This window comes from Cicer arietinum, chromosome 2 (genome assembly GCF_000331145.2).
Source record: "Cicer arietinum cultivar CDC Frontier isolate Library 1 chromosome 2, Cicar.CDCFrontier_v2.0, whole genome shotgun sequence".
Taxonomy (NCBI): Eukaryota; Viridiplantae; Streptophyta; class Magnoliopsida; order Fabales; family Fabaceae; genus Cicer; species Cicer arietinum.
In genome coordinates, this window is record NC_021161.2 from 2,908,859 (window position 1) to 2,925,341 (window position 16,483).

Here is a 16,483-nt window from a genome sequence, read left to right on the forward strand (position 1 = left end):
GGGAAAGAGGACCTTTCCTTGTTCTTCATCTTAGATATGAGATGGACATGTTGGCTTTCTCCGGCTGCACTCATGGATGTGACAGTAGTGAGGTGGATGAACTCACAAGAATGAGGTAATCTACATGTGTGTGTGTGTGTGTGTGTGTTCAGAAAAATTGAAAGTCACGGCAACAACGCACGTCCATCAAACTCTTCGGTTTTTAGCTTTTGAAACTTACAATGATATTGGCCTTAGGACACGAGATTGTCTAACACCTTTTAAATCTTATATTTATGCATTACACATATATTTTTGTTTACTCTTTGAATATGAATTTGGAAAATTGTGTTTCTTAGATATGCATATCCGTGGTGGAAGGAAAAAGTCATAAATTCTGAGCTTAAGAGGAGAGACGGTTTATGCCCGCTGACACCTGAGGAAACCGCTCTAATATTGACAGCACTAGACATAGATCGAAGTATTCAAATTTATATAGCTGCTGGAGAAATATTTGGCGGAGAGAAAAGAATGGCACCTTTACGAGCAACTTATCCTAACCTGGTCGGTAGAAAGTAACAAATTCATCCATCTGTCTGTCTATGTATCTATTTATGGGCGTGCGCGTGTGTGTTTATAACTTTTATTTGCTTCTACTTCCTCAGGTAAGGAAGGAAACTCTGTTGGAACCTTCAGACTTGAGGTATTTCCAAAACCACTCATCACAAATGGCTGCATTGGATTATCTTGTGTCTCTAGAGAGTGATATATTTGTTCCAACATATGATGGGAACATGGCTAAAGTTGTTGAAGGTCATAGAAGGTATTATTTTATCGCCACACGTCTATCTAAGTCGGTGGCTAGAATGACATTCGGTTATTGATTTTTCTTTTTAATTGTGATAGAGTGCAGATGAAAGCTAATTAGGGAGAATGCATTTTCGAAAACATTGAAAACAATGTTTAGACATTTTTTCAGCATTTTCATAAATATTCATTCTATTTGCTTAAAATTCATTTTGTCCGTAAGACTTAACTCAGCTAACAAATGCTGATATTATTAGGCTGAACATCTTCATCTGGGTTCGAACTCGAGACTTTACAGTTGTGTGTGAGTTTCAAGTGATACTTGTCACCCCGTTTACAGACAAAAAATCATTTTCAAAAATTTTCATAATGTCTTCTCTAATGTTTATTTTACCGATGAAAATGGAAACACCTAAAATAAATAGGTCCTAAAATATATTTTTTACTAATATATCATACTTCATTTTTCTTCTTCTTCTTCTTCTTCTTCTTCAGATTCCTAGGTTACAAAAGAACCATACTGTTGGACAGAAAGCAGCTGGTACCACTCATAGATCTATATACCAATAATTCATTAAGTTGGGGTGATTTTTCCATTAAGGTGAAGAAAGTTCATGCGAAGAGAATGGGAAACCCTAAAACAAGAATTGTCATTCCATACAAACCAAAAGAAGAAGACTATTTTTATGCCAACCCTCATGAATGCTTGCCACTACAAGATGAACCATTGAGAAGCACATGATCTTAACTAAAGTCATGATGGTATATTAATTCAAGTGAAGGCCCTGATTTGTACATGAAATAGGTTCTGGCAGAGGAGTCGTGTGGCTCCATTACAGGCTATTCTTCGTTAAAATCATGATGGTTTAAATATATTTTTAGTTCTTCAATCGAATTATGCTTTCTTCTTAGTCTCTGCAAAATATGTTTTTGTTTGTGATATTTGGAAAATAGAAACTTTTGCTTTTCGTCCTCTTTATTTAGTTTTAGTCCATTTAATGTTTAGTTCATGTTAAATTAGTCCTTGTAATATATGGATGATAATGTTTATCGTCACTAGTTTCTTTCTGCAGGGACTAATTCCACATGATTCAAATATTACATGAACTAAAACAAAATAATGAGTGTTAAAAACAATTTTTTTTTTATTATTATTTAGGGACTCAAATAAAAATAATATTTTTAGAGGGATTAAAATTAGAAAAAAAACATATTTGGACAGGCTAAAAACATATTTAAACTAAATTATATAAATTTTATGTTTTGAGGAACAAGCTCTTGTTATGTAAAACAATAAAAAAGTGGAGTTGTATCTTGTGCATTGCAAAGAAAAGTAAAAGATAGACCACTTTTACAATAATATTGGTTTTTTTTCCCTAACTTCAAATGTAGTTTTTTTTACCAAATATTCATAGACGATCCTTCAAATCATGTGAAAATGGTAAATAACAATGGTGAAGTTATTGGAACCTTCTTTTGTATTAAGATATTGTGTACTTGCATGATGCCGCATATGATTATTGTCTTAGGTGGACCAAATTAAGATGTCTATAAATGAAAATTAAGAACACTATAAATGAGGTGGTGTTGGTAAGACTCAAAAATGTGTAGCTGGAACATTAATGGAGGGCCAGGACTCATGATTAATTAACAATATTAATTTATTTATTTTTTAAAATTATGCCTCAGATTAATATTACTTATATCTTTCACAAGTAATTATTTTTTATTTACGGTGACGGAGGATACACTAACACTTAATAAGAGTATTTTAGTAAATAAAAATTATCTCTCTCACGATTACTTTTGTTAATAATATTTATATTTTTTAATATTATATTCATTTTAGTATATAAGATTTTATTAATAGTAATATTAAATCTATATAGGTTATTATTGTTTTACAAGTTTACTTTTTTTTAATATATTATTATTATTATTATAAAAAATTATAGAAAAATATAAGATAATTAAAAATATGTTGATAAAGGAATATGTATGAAATCATCAACTATATATATATATATTATTGTGGAATGGAGGCAACCATATTTTTTATGGTATTGTAGTAGGAATAATAAGTGCTTGTGGTGTGGTTTAGGCAGAATGGAACTAGAATGACCAACTTCAACAAATTCTTAATGGAAAGGAGACTAGTGGTATGATGTGTCCTATGTGCAACACACCTTCTTTCATTTTTCTTCCACTTGTAAGTGTTTTAGGTGTTGGTTGACCTTTTGCATCACCACTCACTTATTTTGGGGACCTCAATACCATGTCTATTTACAAAATCACCTATTTCATTGAGAATTTAAGATGAAATTTATAATTAATTTATTTGTTCTGACTTATTTATTAATAAAAGTGAGTTAAACAAAATAAATGTTAATTAAATTTATATATGTGAATAGAATATCAAATAATTAGTATTATTTGTAACAAGATAAATTTTTTATTTATATAATAAGTCATACTAACTAGTGTCTTTAACATAAAATAAAAATTTTATATTAAAACAAAGTACTTTTTAAATTTTCAAATAGTAGAATGTACTTTTTTTAAAGTAATATTTTCTCATTTAGTGTTTTAATAAATATTATAAAGACACTCGTTACCATATACTTTTTTCTTTTTTGTGATACTTAGTTTTTGGTGAAAGCTTATAAACACTTTTTTAATATGGAAGCAAACTTAATTTGTTTAATTCCAAATAAGGTGATATAGAACTAGTGCATGGGAGCATTCAACTCAGATCCCCAAAATTGAGAATTAGAATAAAATTTGGGTTAGTGATCCAATAATAATAATTAGTTGGAATTGTGAATGAAGGAATATTTAAGTAATAAAGTTTGTTAATTGCAGTGATGTGATACTTTCCTTAACATCATGGAGGTGAGTCACTGTATAGTAAAATTGAAATGGAGTAATCCATGTTCAGCGTATCAGATAGGTAGCAACTTCCAATGAAATTAATAACTTTGACTTGGCTACAATCACACTCTTTGCATTACCCTATACTCCATCTTGTCTTCAATATAACCAACAAAACGTCTCCTCCTAGTACTTTTGTAATACTCCCTCAATGTAAATATTAAAAAAATATATAATATTTTTGTTGGATTAAATGAGATATATTGGGTAAATAATTTTTTTATTTATTAATTTATAGTTTTATTATGAGATGTAGTATTTGAGTTTATAATTTATATGTAGTATTATGTTTTTCGAGATATTATTAACAAAATTTTAAATATAAAGATATATATTAGTTTTTTTTATATGATTTTTTAAATACTTATTTATTTTAAAATCAATTAATAATTTTTTTAATTGTATTTTCAAAAATAATAAATTAGAGTATTCACAATTATAAAAAGTAAATTTAATACATAAAATAAAAGAAATTCTTAAAGACAACTTTTGGCGTTTTACTATCCAAAAATAAATTCTAGTTGTTGGACGTTTGTGAAAAAATCTCTCAATAAGTCTAACACCAATACAAAAGTATATCAGAGCCTCCAATTGCATACTATTGTGCTTCATCGCATTTCTCCTACTAGATTGGTCCATGACATTATTCGCTCAAGTAATATTATATGTGACGTCTTGTGAAATGTAATAGTTATCTTCAAATAACAAATACAAAGCAAATAAGCATGCACATATATATTTATTATAACAAAAATATAATTAAATCATATATTTCATTTAACAATTATAATCACAAAGCACCAAAGATACAAAACAACAAAAATGCACAAATCTTATTTGTTAAGACTATATGTTAATGCATGATTTCAAAATATCACCACTCCATAGAGTAAAAAGTCATACCATTGAACAATGTCACACCGTTGAACGAATGTTCTTTAGAGTTTAATGTTGAGTACTCTACTGCTGAGAATTTTTCTAAATCACATTGTCTTTTTAAGGAACTATCGTCGCGTACTCGCGACTAAGTCCATGCCACCAATGCATGAATGTCATCACCTTAGTTAGTAACAAAATAAATCACTCAATCAGAATATCCAAAATCATTCAACCTTATCATAAACCGACCTAATTTAGACACAAAGTTATCACCTTGAGTAACCACCCGTTACCAATCAAAATACGCAAATTGTTTAGTAAACATGTAATTCATATAACACACATATTTTAAAGATAACATACAAACAAAACCAATACATAATATCACAATGCATTCATATCACATATAATACAAGTAGCAAAACGAATTAAGTGACACTCTTACTGTTATGAGTGTCGATATTAAGGTTCTTACGCAACGGTTTTTACTCCAAATACCTTCACAAATTAATTTGCTACTTACTTAGAGTCAGAACTCATCTATCCCTAATTCCTATTCAATGTTTAGTGTTGGCTTAAGATTTTAAGACACGTCATTTCTTTATATATTTTTAAAAGATATCAATTCTCTCAAATTAGGAAGCACACAAACAAGTAGAGCTGTCAAATTGACAAACCCACTAATTATTGACCCCAACTCACATGTTGAAGGGGCAAAAAAATTTCATAATTAAAAATGCCCCAAAATAGAAAAGCCCCAACACTAAAAAACCTCGAAAATTTTGTAGGCCTATAGATCCACTTTTTCAAAAAAAATCATTTTTTTAATTTAAATTTTGACAGTTTTTTTATTTTTTATTTTTTGAGAAATAATTTTTTTGGTTTTTTATTTAAAATTCTCCGATAAAAAAGTTTCAATTTTTTTCCAATAAAAGATGATTTACAATTTTTTTCGAAATAATTTTAATTCGAGAAAAAAAAATATTTTTTTTTAGTTTTTTTTTTTACATTTAAAAAATAATTCAAAAAAAGAAATCTCAAAATTAACAAAATATTGAAGGCTTATAAGTCCCTTGAGCTCCCTCCTTTAAGCCTAATGAAATAATGGATCGGAGCTTTAGAAAAATTATTTTAATATGGACCTAAAATTAGGGGCTTAGTAAGAAATATTTGAAAAGGGGCATTGGAGTTTGGGGTTATTTTTGACAACTCTACAAACAAGTAACAATAAAAAGAGATTTTGAGTCTATATTTGACACAAGGGTCTCACGGTAAATTCAATAAAATAAAGAGAAAATGTCATTTTCTAAATGTTTCTTTTGGACCAAAATTCTAATATTACAAGCATCAATGATCCTAAGACTTTCTTAGTTCATTTCCAAAATTTTAACAATAAAATTTAACGACATTTCAATACAAAAACTATTTTAATTATTACAAAATAAATTAACAACTCTATCATAAGATTCATAATTTTTTATTTTATAAATCAACACAATATCTACACAATTGTATCATAAAAATCATAACTTTAATCTTCCATAAGAAATAACTATAACAACAATTTTCAACACATTTATTGCTTCTAGAAAATTATCACAACATAAAATTTTAACCAAATAACTATCACAACATAAAATTTTAACCAAATAAAATTAAGTTTGTAGCCAATAACGATTTTTATTCATTAAATTATGTTTTAGTCCTTATAACGACAACAACCAGATAAAAATTAATTTTTGACATAGATAAAAGTTTTCTCTAATAAAAATAGTTTATAGATCAATATCATAAGAAAATCAATAACATTTCTAAAAAATAAATTGCATGTCACGATTTACACATAAAATGAAAATAACATGAAACTACTACTTAGAACCGACCAATCATTAAAATATAAAACTCGGACAAATTAATATTATGAATCAAAACTTTTCGAATAATATAATTTTCATTGGGATAACTTTATGTTATAGAGCCCCAAATAAAATTTTAGAAAATAAAGATAATCCAATTTTAAACATAATCAATGTCCCAAAGAAATAAGCAATGTAGTAACTCCACCGACACAATTTTATTTAAAGAAGATAAAAAAAAATTCATTTATTTTCTTTCTTTACGGTCTTAGAACAAAAAAAAAGGTTAAAGAAGTCAAGTATTCAAATAGCTATAATTCAAAGAGAAAATAAAGTGATCATTTTAACCATAAGTCCATAACAATGTTACTCAATTTTGCTTTTAAAATTAAAAAAGATTTCTTAAATAATAATAATAATAATAATAATAATATCAAACAACATCTTTAAAATTATCCATCATCTTAAAACCCTTTACTAAAAATCAATTTTTGATTAGTAACAACTTTACAATACGAATCAATATTTTAATTTACAAATATAAATTTTGTATAAAAAAATAATTATTGCAAAATCAAAAATTTTATCAAATTGAGTCAAAGAGAAAATAAAAATAAATTTATAATAAATTATATTAATAAGTCAAATTCAAATGTGAGATAACATGCTAAAATTTGAATGAAATTAGAGTAAGTTCCTTATTCAAAACAACAAACTTGATCTTCCTTCTTTCTCTCATCTTGACTGCTCTTTTCCCTATCTGTACACAATTTATGGTAGCTATTAATTTTTATTTTCTTTTTTTTTTAATCTAAGTTTGATCGATTGACTAATCTAAAATATTTTATTTTTGTTTTCTAGAAATATTTAAATTGTGTCATTATATAAGTATTTTTTTTTTTCAAATACTTAAAAAAAAAAAAAAGTTTTCATACATTTTAACAAAATATTCAGTCAAATAAAATAAATCATGTCATACATATATATACTTTTTAAAAATAATAATTGAATAAAGAATAAAATAATAACAACCATATTATAAGTTATTAAAAATAAAATAAAAATATATTTCAAACACTATTAATAATTGAGAAAAAATTAATTATTTTATATTTTGTTTCATTTATAATTTTTTTTTAATCCTTACGTAATATACAATAACTCACTCACTCACTCAATTGTCGATCAATTTTTCAATTGTCAATTAACTTATAGTTTAATTTTAACAAACATGGTCTAAATATTAAAATTTGGAGATTAATAAAAATAGGTAAATATCGACAAGTTTACAAGGGCAATAGTAGAGCATAGAAAAGAGCTACACCAAAAACTCACATCCGCATTTCCCCTATACTAGGTTTTTCGGTAACTCTTATTATTTTCCTCAATTGACTTTTTCATTACCTTACACAAATTAAATAAAATTAACAATTTTTTCTAAAGATGTAAGGCTGTTATTTTTTGTTTATATATAAAAGATGGGATGAAGTACTTAATAATAGAGGGAGTAAAGGGATTTATCATAAGTGGGCTTGGGGTCGAGGTGAGACATTAGGTAACAATATTATAGTCACATCAACTATTCCTAAAAATAAAAAATAAGATAGTAGTATTCACTTTGTATCACAATGAATGAATTATTTATAAAAATGTTGTTTCAAAATGAATTATTCCTTTAATTTTTAATATATCATTAATTACTTTTTTAAATTATATTTTTTAATTAATATTACTTTCACTTTACATTTATAATAATGGCAAATACACTATTGCTATATATGTCTTTAAATATAGGACGTCGTTGGTCAAATAATGAAAATTAAGAAAGTCATTAATAGTATTAAATTTATTAATATTTGATATTATTTTTATAAGTTTATTCTTCAATAGAGAAAATTAGTTTATATTCCCACCATAATATATATTGTTGGTTGCAGAAATAAAAAGCATAATAATCAGAGTATGTTAGTAAAATAATAATTAATGTAGTTGAAAATTTTAAAGAAGTCTTTTAATAAGGTAGAAAAAAAAATCCATAATGTCTTATATTTAAAGACAAATTTATTACTTGATAGGGGTAATTTAGTAAAAGATTACTTCTATGTCCTATAATAATTGATCCATTTATAAAAAAAAAATCTCAAAATTAAAATGAATTACCAATTTCAATATATATTTTTTCTTCAATTGAACTATTTTATTAATATTATTTATATTACTTTCAATTCAATATCTTTTACCATATATCTATGACACTAATAATGGCTAATACTTATTAATAATAATTTAGTAAAACAAGCATCTTCTCTTTATATATATATATATATATATTTAATATATATAAAATGATCAAGTGACTCAATAATAATGAGATGAAGATAGTATTTTTTTCATATCCCTTTCATTTAATTTTTTTTAATATATTTAAAATAATCAAATGAATCACTTATTCTAAAACACCAAGAAAAATACTTAATCGTAAAAATGTAAAAATACTCTTCTAAACTTTCAAAATTCTCTCTGTGATTATGTATTGCATAAAAGTATGAAAAGGAGCCTTGATTTAGGGAACCCCACAACTATATTTGCATACTCGATGGTTGCAATATCAATTTTATACTAAAATAACACATTATACTAACACAACTCTTTCATAATCCATCCATCATAAGGGGTAGTTGTACTATCAATAATTTAAAATTTGGACGAGTACTAAATTTAAGAAGGAAAAATACATGTTAGATTACAGAAAAATTTCTCATGTACCCTCAAAAAAATTCGAAAATACCAAAACTACCTTCAATTTTTTTTTTGTTGCTATTTCAAAGAAAGTAAATGTAAATATTTTTTTCACCATTTTGTCATTCACCCCGCCGTAAAAGAGATTTCCGGTAGGCTCCAGTTTTCCGGTAACTACCGGAATACTTGTAACAAGATTTCCGGTACAAAGTAAAGTACCGGAAATGTTAAAACTGAGTTTTCTGGTACAGAAGGGAAAAGTTGTGTACTAGAAACCTTATTTGACAAGTATTCCGGTACATTAGTAGATTCCGGAAAACTTCATTTCTAAGTTTTCCGGTACAGACCAACTTTTTTTAATTTTTTTTTTAATTTTTTTTAAATGTTAACAAATATGGATAATCCACTACTATTAATGGACAAAACATGCGTCGATATTACAAATATTTTTGACACAGATCAGGTATGAATAAATATATTTAATATTAATATTATAAAAATATATTTTTGTGATTAATTATAATTATTTTATTTCAAATATTTGATTCAAGGGGTACTGTTGTGAAATGGGCAAAAGAAATTGGTATAAAAAATAAAGTTACCGTTATTATCAGAAGATCAGATATAGAGACGGGTGAGAAAGGACGGAGAAATAAATTAATATTAGGTTGTGACAAAGGGGGAAAATACAAGTGTGCTGCTAGTTCTATTCGAAGTTCAACAAAAAAATGTGATTGTCCTTTCAAGCTTAGATCAAAACCATTAAAAGATGGTTCAGGATGGATAGTTAAAGTAATTTGTGGAATTCACAACCATGAATTACCTAATACTTTGGAGGGGCATGCATATGTTGGGCGCTTAAATGAAGAAGATAGAAAGCATGTTCATGAATTAACAAAATATAATGTTGCACCGAGACACATATTACTCTCATTGCAAGACCGAGATAAGAGTAATGTTACTAAGATCTCACAAATATATAAACAGAGAAGTATCATTCGATTGCGCGTGAGAGGTAATAGAACAGAGATGCAACATTTATTCAAGTTAATTGAAGATGCAAAATATGTGTGCTGGAATAGAAAGCGTGAAGACTCCGATGTTATGAGAGATATTTTTTGGGCGCATCCAGATTCAGTGAAGTTGTTGAATTTGTTTCCGATTGTGTTGATTATGGACAGTACCTACAAAACCAATAAATACAGAATGCCATTACTTGAAATTGTTGGTATGACATCAACAGAGAAAACATTTGTAGTTGGGTTTGCTTATTTGGAATGTGAGAGGGAAGAAAACTTTTGTTGGGCATTAGAGAGACTAAAAGATTTGTTTGTTACACAAAATAAATTCCCTCAAGTAATTGTGACAGACAGAGATCTTGCGTTAATGAATGCAGTTGGCATTGTGTTTCCACATGCTGTTAATTTACTTTGTCGATTTCATATCGAAAAAAATGTTGGAGCAAAATGCAAGCAATATGTCTTAAAGGATAGACAAGAGTCAATATTGAATATGTGGAAAGACATTATGTATTGTAGTAATGAAAAAGAGTATATGATGCGCTTGCATATGTTTGAACAATCATGTGTTGATACTAAAGTGTTTGTTGATTATGTCAAAGAAACTTGGTTGACTCCACATAAGGAAAGATTTGTTGAAGCATGGACAAATAAAGTGATGCATTTGGGGAACACAACGACTAACAGGTATTTAATATAATTTTATTATATATTGTTGAATTTTATTATATATTGCTGAATTGTATTATATTATAATTTTATTATATTTTCTAATGTATCTGTAAAAAAAATTTACAGGGTTGAGTCAGCTCACTGGAAACTGAAGTTAATGTTAGAAAATAGCATGGGTGATTTGTGTAAATGTTGGGAGGCTATGAACAACATGATAAGGTTACAACATAAAAGAATCAGAGCCTCGTTTCAAAAAAGTTTTTATGATGAAGAGCATGAGCACAGAAATCCATTTTATCAGAGATTGAATACATTTGTATCAACAGAAGCTCAAAGACGTATTGCTGAAGAATACGACAAAGTTGAGTGGGTGGGTACTGACAAATCTATATGTGGGTGTTCTCTGAGAAGGACATACGGATTACCTTGTGCTTGTGAATTGGGACAATATAAATTAATGGGTGAACCAATTCCTCTAGATTCTGTGCATATTCAATGGAGAAAATTAAGCATGGAATGTGAACTCACTCAAGACACAGAAGATGGATCAGAGTTGGATATGTCTACTGAGATGAATGCCTTATGGAAACGCTTTCGATCACTTGATGTTATTGGGAAACGAGTGTTGAAGAGTAAAGTGCGTGAACTTGCTTTTCCAAGTACAAGTTCAATATGTCCACCACCTGAAAAAGTCAAAACCAAAGGAAGAGTGAAGAAGAGTAAGGGTATGAAGCCAGATGGATATGATGTATATCGAGACCCTTCTTACTTTGAGCATGTTAATGCAACATATGGTGAAGATATTGGTTCCCAACCCTCTCAATCAAAGAAGAGACAAGCCTCTCAATCAAAGAAACACCCCTCTCAGTCATCTCATTCTTCAAAAAATTTGTTATTGACACAATTTCCTGATATTATTCAGCCATACATTGATGACATATTTGACGTGGCAGCTGATGGAAATTGTGGTTTTCGCGTTATTGCATTATTGCTTGGTTTCGGTGAAGAGTGTTGGTCTTTGGTCCGCAAGAGATTGGATCAAGAGATTGTTTCTCATGTAACTCCATATGATAGATTGTTCACAGGACGCATTAAAGAAGTAAGAGATTCGTTGATGATATCCGACTTAGGTGTTCAACCCATGGATAAATGGTTGTCCATACCTGATATGAGTTACGTGATAGCGACAACATATAATATTATTCTTGTCACGTTCGGTCTGACATTTTCAATGACTTTCTTTCCTATGAGAGGTTCACATTCTGGATCGACAAATGTAAGACCCATTATCATTTGTCTAGAATATGATAATTGGACCCTTACACCTTAATAAAACAGAGGTAATTAATAATGAATAGTAAATTAGAATCACCATCATAACTGAAAACTACATTCAGAAATATAGTTTACAACATGTTTAGTAGATTCATAAAATATTACATCTTGAACATAAACTACGATTGTCTGATTACATCATAAAACAAAAAAAAAATCAAATTCTAAGTCCAGAAGTTTGGAACTGATCTTCTGATGCTAGTTTTCATGTCTCATGTTCCTCCAGCTGTAAAAAAAAATAATAATAATTGGGAAGGGATAAAATATCTCAGTGAGCTCTATATATAAGAGGAAAACAACCTCAAAGAGTTTCTTTTTTCATAAAAGTGTATAAAACATACAAAAGTAGTTATACATCTCAAGAAAAAAAACAATTATTATTATTATTATTATTATTATACATGTCTATTTATATATATATATATAATTCTGAACAACATATGCATGACCTCAAATCTTTTCCTTTGGAATAAGGAAAAAGTCGCCCAATATCTTATTGTGGGTCACCAAAATATTGAGTCCTGATTGGTAAAGGTGGTCTGGCCAAACCCCAATCGTCCTGATTGTTCTCTTTTACCTGTTATTCCATGCCTGGAATAACCTAAATGTCCCACCGTGAGTAAGGTCATGCATGATGTGATTAATGATATTGTACAAAACTTGAAATGTTTTTGTATGAAGTGCACTTGTTATGTCATATATAAAATGCATTATTCATTCATAACAATTATAAATAACTTTAGGTGATATACGAAACTCATAATAATTTAATCCTAAGTCCTTAATTCAAAATAAAAATAAAAATTATAGTCAGGAATATAAAAATAACATTGGAGTCATGAAAATAGTAACACATCAAAGTCATGAAATTAATAACAACATAAAAGTCATGAAAAAATCATTTGAATGCAGTTTTTTTAAAAAAAAACACCTATATGCAAAGTTTCATTTCATCGCACTCTAATTCTCCTAATCTGTAATAATCCAAAATAATTTACTCAAAAATTTCAGCACCTAAAATCATCATTCTAAACGAAATTAGCGTAACATAACACAATTTCACAAACACACATCAGAGGCAACAACAGCAGTAACGAGCATAAATCGTGCTCGACAAGCATAATCACCTTAAATCTAATGATGCACATATAATTAAATTTTTCCTAATACATAATTCATTCACAAACATCACAACCGTAAACAACGGCCTACGTTCTAACTTATTTTCAACAACTTCAGAAAATGAAATCCCTAATCGTAACAACAACAACAACAACAAAACCCTTTAATAAAAAGAACTTGCCTATAAACACAACATAGGTGGTCTCATCTCAAAATTCGAAATCAATAATTCATGAAAAATCTTATTCTAAGACTTGTTTACATAGTTTTGTTTTTATTTAGAAAACTAAACTTAAATACCACAAAGCTACTGCAACAGTTATCACAGTATTTTCATCAAACACCTCTCATGCATTGAATATTTGGGATAAAAATTAGAATTTTCTATCCATTAGTAAAACAAAATGCATGCACCTAAAACATTTCTTATCAGTTTCAACAAAAACTCCTCATTTTTCCTAAAAACAAAAACATAATTTCCTTGTAAACATTCTCAAAACTAACATGCATGCCCAAGTCTTTGGAGAAATTTCTTAAATGAAGAATGATAGAAACTCACAGTTTGATAAGGGAGAAGACGTTCTAATTAGATTGATTGTTGAGCTTCCCTTTTTCATGAATTGCCACTTCGACTCAAGTTCTTCATTTTTGGGTTATTATCCCTTGCTGCTTCCTTGGTTGAATCTGGTTATGAACAGATGAGACATGCAACGCTTAAAAATGGTTCTAAAAGCTTTTGGTTTAACTGATTTGTAAAATGAAGAAAATAAGGAAAATGAGAGGTTGAAGATGAAGATTGAGAGGATGAAGGACACTAACCAGTAACCAGAAGGAGAAGAAAGGGACCGTGTTTTAGGAGTGAGAGAAAAAAACTTACTACAATTTGAGATGTATATGAAATTATGCCATTACCCTTCATTTGTCTAAATATTACAATAATGCCCTTTTTTTTTATTAATTTAACAAATAAACTAGTTATTTATTTTTTTTCTTATTAATTTAACAAATAAACTAGTTATTTATTTTTAAATGGTTGTTACATCCTCCACCACTTAATAAAAATTTTGCCCTCAAAATTCAAAAGATTACCTATTGGAAAAGGTAAGGATACTATTGCCTTTGCATGTCTGTCTCTGCTTCCCACGTTGCTTCTTCTACAGAAGATCCTTCCCAAACAACCTTCACTAGGGGAATTTCTTTGTTTCTCAATGCTTTTACACTTCTATCTATAATTTGGACTGGCATTGGGTCATAAGTAAGGTTTGACTTGAGTTGGACAGACTCATGACTCAAAATTTGGTGAGGATTAGGAATGTATTTCTTTAACTGGGAGACGTGAAAAACATTGTGTAGATTGGACAGTTTGGGTGGCAAGGCTATTCTGTATGCAGAGGGACCAATCCTCTGCAATATTTGAAAGGGTCCAACAAAACGAGGGTTTAACTTCTTGACCTTTAGCACTCTTCCAATGCCAATGGTGGGGGTAACTCTCAAAAAAACATGATCTCCTTCCTCAAACTCTAAAGGTCTTCTCCTGATATCAGCATAGCTCTTTTGCCTACTTTGGGCTATCTTTAATTTATCCTTAATTACCTTAATCTTTTCAGTGGTCTGTTGGATAACTTCAGGACCCAAGATCCCCTTGTCCCCTACTTCTGACCAACATAACGGTGTCCTACATTTTCTTCCATACAAAGCCTCATAAGGTGCCATGTCAATGCTGGCATGGTAACTGTTGTTGTAGGAAAACTCTACCAGAGGCAAATGTGTATCCCAGTTTCCTCCTTCCTCTAAAATGCAAGCTCTCAGCATATCCTCTAGAGTCTGAATGGTTCTTTCGGTTTGACCATCAGTCTGGGGATGGTAGGAAGTACTAAGGTGTAGTCTAGTTCCTAGAGACTTTTGAAATGCCTTCCAAAACATGGAGGTAAACTTAGGGTCTCTATCTGATATGATACTAAAAGACACCCCATGCAACCTCATTATTTCCTTAATGAATAACTTGGCTAGTTTGAGGGTGTTGTAGTTTGACTTTACTGGTAAGAAATGAGCTGACTTAGTTAATCTATCCACAATCACCCAAATAGAATCATACCCAGTGTGGGTATGTGGCAAACCTACAACAAAATCCATGGAAATTGAGTCCCATTTCCATTCAGGTATTTCTAGAGGCTGTAGCAATCCTGCTGGTCTCTGATGTTCTATTTTCACCTTTTGGCAAGTTAGGCATTGACCCACAAAAGTAGCCACATCAACCTTCATACCTGGCCACCAATAATTTTTCTTAAGGTCTTGGTACATCTTGGTAGATCCAGGATGGATAGTTAGGTTACTTTTGTGAGCTTCCTCTAGTATTAGTCTCTTTAGTTTTGAATCCTTAGGTACCCAAATTATGCCCTGAAATAGGATTGTTCCATCTCGTGCCCTAGTAAATCTTTCTTGGTCATTTCTAAGTTGCAACTCTTCATCCATCCCTTGAGATTGCCTAATTTGGTCTCTAAGGCTACTAGTTATTTCTAGTTTATTTAAAAGAATTCCCCCTTGAAGGATTGTCATATTTAGGTTCAAGTCTCTAAGGTTTTCTAGCAGTGCAAGTTCTTTTATCATGAGATGAGACATATGTAGGGATTTCCTGCTCAATGCATCCGCCACTACATTGGCCTTGCCTGAGTGGTATTTCAGTTCAAATTCATAATCTTTCAAAAATTCCACCCACCTTCTTTGCCTCATATTAAGTTCCCTCTGGTCGAATAGATACCTTAGGCTCTTGTGATCACTGAAAACATCAAATTATGCTCCATACAGATGATGTCTCCAGATCTTCAATGCAAACACTATGGCAGCTAATTCTAGGTCATGAGTGGGATAGTTTCCATCATGAGGCTTTAGTTGTCTTGAAGCATAAGCCACTACTTGGTTGCTTTGCATCAATACACAACCTAAACCTTTCAGGGATGCATCACAATACACTTCAAATCCTAAGGTTGGATCTGGTATGGCCAGTACAGGGGCAGTGGTTAACTTGATCTTAAGAGTTTGAAAACTCTTTTCACATTTTTGATCCCACACAAAGGGTTGGTCCTTCCTAGTCAGTCTGGTCAAAGGCAGGGCAATTTGGGAGAATTTCCTAATGAATCTCCTATA

General features: G+C 29.6%; 2 protein-coding genes across 3 annotated transcripts in view; both read left to right on the top strand.

Annotated features, from left to right (window-relative positions):
• The window catches only part of LOC101507218 (rhamnogalacturonan I rhamnosyltransferase 1), a 4,569-nt gene extending 2,800 nt beyond the window's left edge, over positions 1 to 1,769 (top strand). For both annotated transcript variants that reach the window (XM_004507227.4, XM_004507228.4), the window contains exons 7-10: positions 1 to 115; positions 339 to 543; positions 645 to 802; positions 1,282 to 1,769. In XM_004507227.4, coding sequence (XP_004507284.1) covers positions 1 to 115; positions 339 to 543; positions 645 to 802; positions 1,282 to 1,528 — 725 coding nt within the window. In that variant the 3' untranslated portion in view covers positions 1,529 to 1,769. The remainder of the gene's footprint in view (positions 116 to 338; positions 544 to 644; positions 803 to 1,281) is intronic.
• Positions 1,770 to 10,030: 8,261 nt separating this feature from the next.
• LOC140919311 (uncharacterized) lies at positions 10,031 to 12,212 on the top strand. The gene is made up of 2 exons (XM_073365147.1): positions 10,031 to 10,897; positions 11,009 to 12,212. Exons 1-2 carry the CDS (start codon positions 10,221 to 10,223, stop codon positions 12,210 to 12,212), a joined length of 1,881 nt encoding a protein of 626 aa, XP_073221248.1. The 5' UTR covers positions 10,031 to 10,220.
• Positions 12,213 to 16,483: the final 4,271 nt, after the last annotated feature.

Bases quoted from the DNA above. Each gene is read 5' to 3' on its own strand.
- LOC140919311 (XM_073365147.1), top strand. From the start codon at position 10,221: ATGCAACATTTATTCAAGTTAATTGAAGATGCAAAATATGTGTGCTGG. The intron at 10,898-11,008 runs GTATTTAATATA...AAAAATTTACAG, and splicing joins GGGAACACAACGACTAACAG to GGTTGAGTCAGCTCACTGGA.